The 7,500-nt window shown below is 16.3% G+C and overlaps 3 protein-coding genes across 3 annotated transcripts in view; 2 read left to right on the plus strand and 1 right to left on the minus strand.

Moving 5' to 3' along the window:
- Nucleotides 1–1,957: 1,957 nt before the first annotated feature.
- On the plus strand, nucleotides 1,958–3,136 carry PF3D7_0316700 (protein YOP1, putative; the record flags this gene model as incomplete). The annotated part of the gene is made up of 2 exons (XM_001351201.1): nucleotides 1,958–2,261; nucleotides 2,775–3,136. The coding sequence occupies 2 exons, from the start codon at nucleotides 1,958–1,960 to the stop codon at nucleotides 3,134–3,136; spliced, it is 666 nt and encodes a 221-aa protein (XP_001351237.1).
- Nucleotides 3,137–5,341: 2,205 nt separating this feature from the next.
- On the plus strand, nucleotides 5,342–5,974 carry PF3D7_0316800 (40S ribosomal protein S15A, putative; the record flags this gene model as incomplete). The annotated part of the gene is made up of 2 exons (XM_001351202.1): nucleotides 5,342–5,574; nucleotides 5,815–5,974. The coding sequence occupies 2 exons, from the start codon at nucleotides 5,342–5,344 to the stop codon at nucleotides 5,972–5,974; spliced, it is 393 nt and encodes a 130-aa protein (XP_001351238.1).
- A 759-nt stretch (nucleotides 5,975–6,733) lies between these two features.
- The window catches only part of PF3D7_0316900 (E3 ubiquitin-protein ligase, putative), a gene marked incomplete at both ends in the record, with an annotated part of 2,044 nt that continues 1,277 nt past the window's right edge, over nucleotides 6,734–7,500 (minus strand). Inside the window, one exon of the mRNA XM_001351203.1 lies at nucleotides 6,734–7,500. This exon is cut by the window's right edge and continues 820 nt beyond it. Within this exon, the coding sequence (XP_001351239.1) occupies nucleotides 6,734–7,500 (767 nt within the window).

A 7,500-nucleotide genomic window follows, 5' to 3' on the forward strand; every position in this document is an offset into this window, starting at 1 on the left:
CCCCCTTATATGTTTTTCTCTATTAAAATTTGTTGTAAAAAAATTTTTATATTTTATTAAAAATATAATATGTTTTTTTTTTCTTCCACACTTAATTTAATTACAAATAAATATAATATATATATATATATATATATATATATATATATTATTTTATGTATTGTTTTTATGTTAATATTGTAAAATAAAACATTTAAGAGAAAAAAGACTGAGAATATTTAAGGCATCAATAAATGATTATAAATAAATATGTATATAAATATATTTTAATTAAATTGTATTTTTATATTATTAAACAAGGAAAACCCGAAATTTAGAAATATATTAAGATATATCTGTATGTATTATATATATATATATATATAGAGAGAAAGAGATTATATATTTCCTTATATATGTTATTGAAAGAAAAGAAAGAAAAACATGCACATGATATTATAAATATAAATAAATAAATAAATATATATATATAATATATTTGTGCTATCCTTTTGTCTTTTTTTTTTTTTTTTTTTTTTTTTTTTTATGCTATTTTTAAAAAGAGAGTAATTATATGAACTTTTATTTTCAAACCTTAATTATATAGATATAATCTTAAAAAAAAGAATTCATTTTATAATATATATATATATATATATATATTATTATATTTTACAAATATATAATTTCTTCCAGAAAAAAAAAATAAGAAAAAAAAATTTTTTTTTTCTCCCTTTGTATTTTTAAGGATCTTTAATATATTCATATTTATATTCCTTTTTTTTTTTTTTTTTTTTTTTTTTTTTGCACATTTTTTTCATTTTTTCGTTGTACATAAATAATATATATTAAATATAAATTATATATATATATATATATATATATATATATTTTTTTTTATATTAATATGCCAAAATAAGTTAATATAAATTTTATAGTAGTTTTCTTTCTCCGTATTTCCTTCATTTATATATATATATATATATATATATATATATCTCAATATATTAAGTGTATATGTTTGTTTATTTTATTATTATTATTTTTTTTTAGCATTGATATAAATATATCTCTAATTTTATATATATATATATATATATATATATTGCCCTAATATTAAATATATTATATTATATAATATTTATATATATTTATATATTATATAATAGCTATAATAAGAAAGTTCATTTGTATAAATAAATTTTTAAGTATATTCGTATATAAGTCAAAAAAAAATTAAGATTATATTTTATTTTTCCCCCCACCATTTTAATAAATATAATTTTTTTTTTTTGTTGCACTTTTAGAGTTTTAATTTTTATGATATAAAAAAAAAAAAAAAAAATATATATATATATATATATATATAAATATTTATATATATGTATATAATATATATATAATACAATTAGTGTGTAATATATATATTATTCATACAAAAAAATAATTTAAATAAATTTCCAACATTAAGAGTTCAGGAAAATTAAAAAAATTCTCTTTATTTATTATTTATTTTTTTTTTTTTATCCTTTTATTAAATTTGAATGAAATATAAAAATATAAATAAATAGTTCTTATATATATATATATATGAACAAATATATTTTTGGTTGTGGTTAAACACGTATTTATATATTATAGTGTAAAATATAATATTTCTGGTTATTTTTATTATGATTGAGTATATTTAACATATAAAAAAATAAATATACATACATATATATATATATATATATATATATATATATATATATATATATGTATATATGTATATATGTATATATGTACATTTAATATGCACATGTCAAACATAAAATTTGTATCCAATCAAATAGTTTATTTAACATTATAAATATCAATAAAACAATATATATATATATATATATATATATATATTTATATATGTATACATGTATATTCATTATTTAGAATATTCAACATATATTTTTTAATTGTATACAAAAAATTATATGACAAAATGAAAATGACCAAGTTGTATAAACATAAAGAAAAAGAAGATAGACCCAATACATCACTGAATAGTCTTAAAAGAATATCATCAAACGTTTTTGGTGAAAAATTAAATAATTTAGATGTTAGTAGAGTGTTTAACAATATAGATGATTATGTTAAAAAATATCCATTTTTAAATAATATAGGGAAAAAATTTGGTGTTAAGCCGTCATATATTATCGTACCATTTTCCGTATTTTTATTTCTTTCTTTAGTTTTTGGATGGGGTGCTGCAATTATTTGTAATGTCGTTGGCTTTGCTTATCCGGGTATAAAAAAAAAAAAATTAAACAATAATAAAAAAAATACATATATATAAATAAATATAAAATATATACATATATATATATATATATATATATATATATATATATATATATATATATATATATAAGAACATTTTATATGTCATATAATTTTAACATTTAAAATACACATCTTTTATAACATATTGTGTATATATGTAAACACTATTTTATGTAAATATTTTGTACATGTGTGTGTCAATAAATAAACCAATTATAAACATATACACATATATATATATATATATATTTATATATATTTATATATATATTTTACGTGAATGTATTTATATAAATATACATATTTTTACCTTGCGTGTTCATAAAAATATATCAAATTTACATGAACATGTTCATAAAATAAAAATAATATATATATATACATATATATATTTAAACATATACCTATATAATTGTGTATATTTAATATAGCTATTTACATATATCCCCTTTTACATTTTGATTATGACTTTACAGCGTATCAATCCTTCAAAGCTGTCGAATCTCAAAGCAGAGATGAAACTAAATTATGGTTAACTTATTGGGTGGTTTTTTCTTTGTTTTTTTTTATCGAATATTTAATTGACATAATATTATTTTGGGTACCTTTTTATTACCTAATAAAATTGCTTTTCCTTTTATATTTGTATATGCCCCAGGTACGTGGAGCAGTAATGGTATACAACTATATAATTCGTCCCATTTTATTGAAACATGAAAAAATGATAGATGACACTGTTCAGAAAATTAGCCAAACGGCAACTAGCCATTTAACTCAAATCACAGGAAATTTAACGGAGAAGTTGGTACAGGAAGGAATAAGAAGAAGACACATATAAATAAAGGAAATAAATAATTTATTTTGTAAAATATGTTTAAACAAATATAGAAATTTTAATAGTGACAAGTATATAAGCAAATTAAATTAAGAATTTACCATAAGCAACTTAAAGAAAAAAAAAAAAACACATATATATATATAATATATATATATATATATATATTTTTATCTATTCATGTCGCATATATAAAGACAAATATATAAACGAAAGTTAAGAGCTCTATCACAATATGACAGTCTTATATATTCTTATTTAACATTTTTTTCTTCTTAAAATCATTATCAAGAAACAAATTTTTTTTTATTATTTTTATTCCTCGTATGTATATAAATAAATAAATAAATAAATATATATATATATATATATATATATATATATATATTCCACTTTTATGTCATTTTTTTTTTTTTTTTTCCCCATATATATATATATTAAAGGTTCATACCCCTATAGCATATATGTTTAATGTTTTATTATTATTATTATATACTTTTTTTTTTTTTTTTATTAATTTTTTTTTTTTTTTTTTTTTTGTTTTTAATATTTTATTTCTTTAATTAAACGTTTTTAAAACTTGTCAGTTTATAAATATATTAATACAACACATAGAAATATATAATTTGGATTTTTCCTATGAACACACGGGGTTACAATTAAATATAATATTATTACGCCATAAAAGATATTATATTATATTATATTAAATTAATATTACAAAATAAGAAATACAAAATTTAAATAAATATCTTTTTTTTTTTTTTTTTTTTTTTTTTTTTTCATTACAACACATGGGGGTGGGAAAATGCGTAAAAGGGGGAAAAAAAAAAAAAAAAGATTTTTAGTTTTTACTATTTCATAATAATAAAATATCCTTTTCAAAAATACAAAAAAAAAAAAAATAATAAATATTACAAATACATATGTACATGAAAATTATTAATATTTATAAACATGTTTAAAAAGATAAAAATGATTATAATCTGGACGTTACCAAAAAATATATAATAATATAATTATTATTTTTATGAAATAATTATTCCAAGGATAAATAAAAAAAAAGATATATTATTTATTTATAGAGTGATAATAAAAAATAAAAATATATAGTATATAATAAACTATATATATATATTATACATATATATATATATATATATATATATATATATAAATTATATATATTATTTGATTTACCCTTAATATTATTTATATATATAATTTTATTTGTATTACCCTTATTCACCTATTATATATATAATATATATAATACAATTATATTATGGTATATGTTAATTAAGCATAGGAAGAAACACTAAAAAAAAAAAAAAAACATAAAAAATTAAATATTAAATATATACATAAATATCTATTATAATATATTATATATATAATTAATATATTGTAATTACAACAAATAACATACATAAAAATAAAAAGGAATTGATTTTACGGTTTACCATTTATTATATTATACATACAACATAATTATATTATATATATAATATATATTATATATATATATATATATATATATATATATATATATATTATAAATTTTTATTATTTTTTATAATAATAAAATATGTATTATTATAATATTCAAGAAATATGTACTTTAATTTATAAATTTCTTTATTTGTAATTAAGGGGAAAAAAAAAAAAAAAAAAAAAAAATTAATTATATTTTTCATTTTTGAAAAAACATATATTTTTATTATTATATTTTGCTTAATTTTTAGAAATTTTTTCTTATGAATAATTTTTTTTTCTTATTATAAGAAAAGAGGAATTAAAAAAAAAAAAACAAAATAAAATAAAATAAATTATTTTAAAAAAGTATAAATAATAATATAATTTTTTTATTTTAATTGTAATTCAAGGTAATATTTAAATAAATATAAAGAAAAAGGAACTATATAAATAAATAGATAAATAAATAAAAAAATAAATATATATATATTTATATATATCAATATATATGTATATATGGATATTTTTAAAATATTTGTTTATGAAAAAATTATATGATATAATATATTAAAAAGATATTATTTATAGAGATTAAAAATATACTTATAAATATATAATATATAAATTATTACATTATTGTGGTATATATATAATATATAATATATTATATATATATATATATTTATATTTATATATATGTATGTATAAATATTTTTTATTACCTTTTTGTAGATGGTACGTATGAGCGTTTTAGCTGACTGTTTAAAAACCATAAACAATGCCGAGAAAAGAGGAAGGCGACAAGTTTTAATAAGACCCTCCTCAAAAGTTGTAATTAAATTTTTACAATATATGCAAAAGAAAGGATATATAGGAAGTTTTGAAATAGTCGATGATCATAGATCTGGAAAAATTGTTGTGAATTTGTTAGGAAGAATAAACAAATGTGCCGTTATATCGCCAAGGTAAAAGTGTGAAAGTGTCATATGTATATATGTATATGTGTTTATATATATATATATATGTATATATGTATATATGTTTATATATATATATATATATATATATATATATGTGAATATGTAAAAAAAAAAAAAAGAAACATGTATATTTTTTGGGTACTCATGTATAGTATATATACATTTCATGTGTTACCTACGTTAAATGTGAATACAATTTATTTTTCCCGTTTTCAATTTTTTTAGATATGATGTTAAGCTTGATGAAATCGAGAAGATTATTACGAGCATATTACCCAGTAGACTTTTTGGTCATTTAATTTTAACAACACCCTACGGAATTATGGATCACGAAGAAGCTAGAAGAAAACACACCGGAGGAAAAGTGTTAGGTTTCTTCTTTTAAAAAACATAAGAAAATAAAAGAGAAAACAAGTACCAACACGTACTGATATAATATAACCGTTTATGTGTATTTTTTAAAGAATATATATGTGGGAAAATATGGATTATGTGTATATTATGTTACAACCTCAGATGTAAGATAAGCATGTATATATATATATATATATATATTATATATATATTATACATATATATTATACATATATATTTCATTTTACATGTTTCCTTTTTTTTTTTTTTTTTTTATTTTTTATTTTTTAAAAAAAAGATGCTATATAAATGAGTAATAAAATTAACCTTTTCACATAAGTGATAAGAGAAAAAAAAAAAAAAAAAAAAAAATATATATATATATATATATATATATATATATATATATATATATATATATATATATATACAATATATATAATATATATATAATATATATATAATATATATATTATATAAAAAACTTTAATTGAATTGAAACAATTTAAAATTAATAAATTTTTTTAATTTAAAAAAAAAAAAATAAACAGGTACATAAAAAAAGATTAAAATAATACAAATTGATATATAGATATGTTAAAGCAACAACAAAAAAAAAAGAAAATAAAACAACACAAAACAAAACAAATATGTATAAATATATATACATATATATATATATATATATATATATATATATAATATACATTTAAAAATTTTTTTTTAAGTTCATTTTATAATTTGTACTTTCTTTCTTTTTTTTTTTTTTTTTTTTGTGAGGTTGCATATTTTAAGTATCAACCCGTTCAACGTTTTTTAAGGGAAATTTGATAAAAGATGTAAATAAGCATCTGCATATTGGACATTTTTCTTGTCTTAAAGATTTCATACAATCATAACAAAAGGAAGAATGTCTACATGGCATTAATAAGGTATCTTTATATGATGTCATACAAATTAAGCATTCTTTATCATGTTCTTCATGTCCATAAATATCTAGTATGTCTACGAATTGATATATTTGATTATTATAATTATTATTATTAGATATACTTTTTCCTTTTTTTTTTTTTTTTTTTCTTAAATTATCATATTGCTCGGAAAGGCTATAGCTTAAAACGGATATATCTTTTATGATAAATGGTTTGTATTTATCTTTAATTTTTTTGAATCCTACTAAAACAATGAGTGTATTACAATTATTATTATTATTATTATGACTGGTAGTAGTAGTATTATTAGTAGTAGTAGTATTAGTTGTTGTTGTTGTGTTTATATTATTATAATTATTTTTTATATTTTCTTTATGTCCATAATATTCATCAGTAGGAGGTACATCATTCAAAACAATGATAAGAGGAATTCTTATGTTCTCATCAACACTTGTATGGTTTAATATTTTGCTATCATTTTGTAAAAAAACCTTATTATTTTTATATCTATTGGTATGTTCACTAGATAAGAAAATGTTATTATTTGTTGAATCAAGATGATTATTTCGATATGCTCTACTAATGTTGTCATTAAACATAAGATTATCACTATATATATGATTAT

Source organism: Plasmodium falciparum (genome assembly GCF_000002765.6).
Source record: "Plasmodium falciparum 3D7 genome assembly, chromosome: 3".
NCBI classification, from domain to species: domain Eukaryota; phylum Apicomplexa; class Aconoidasida; order Haemosporida; family Plasmodiidae; genus Plasmodium; species Plasmodium falciparum.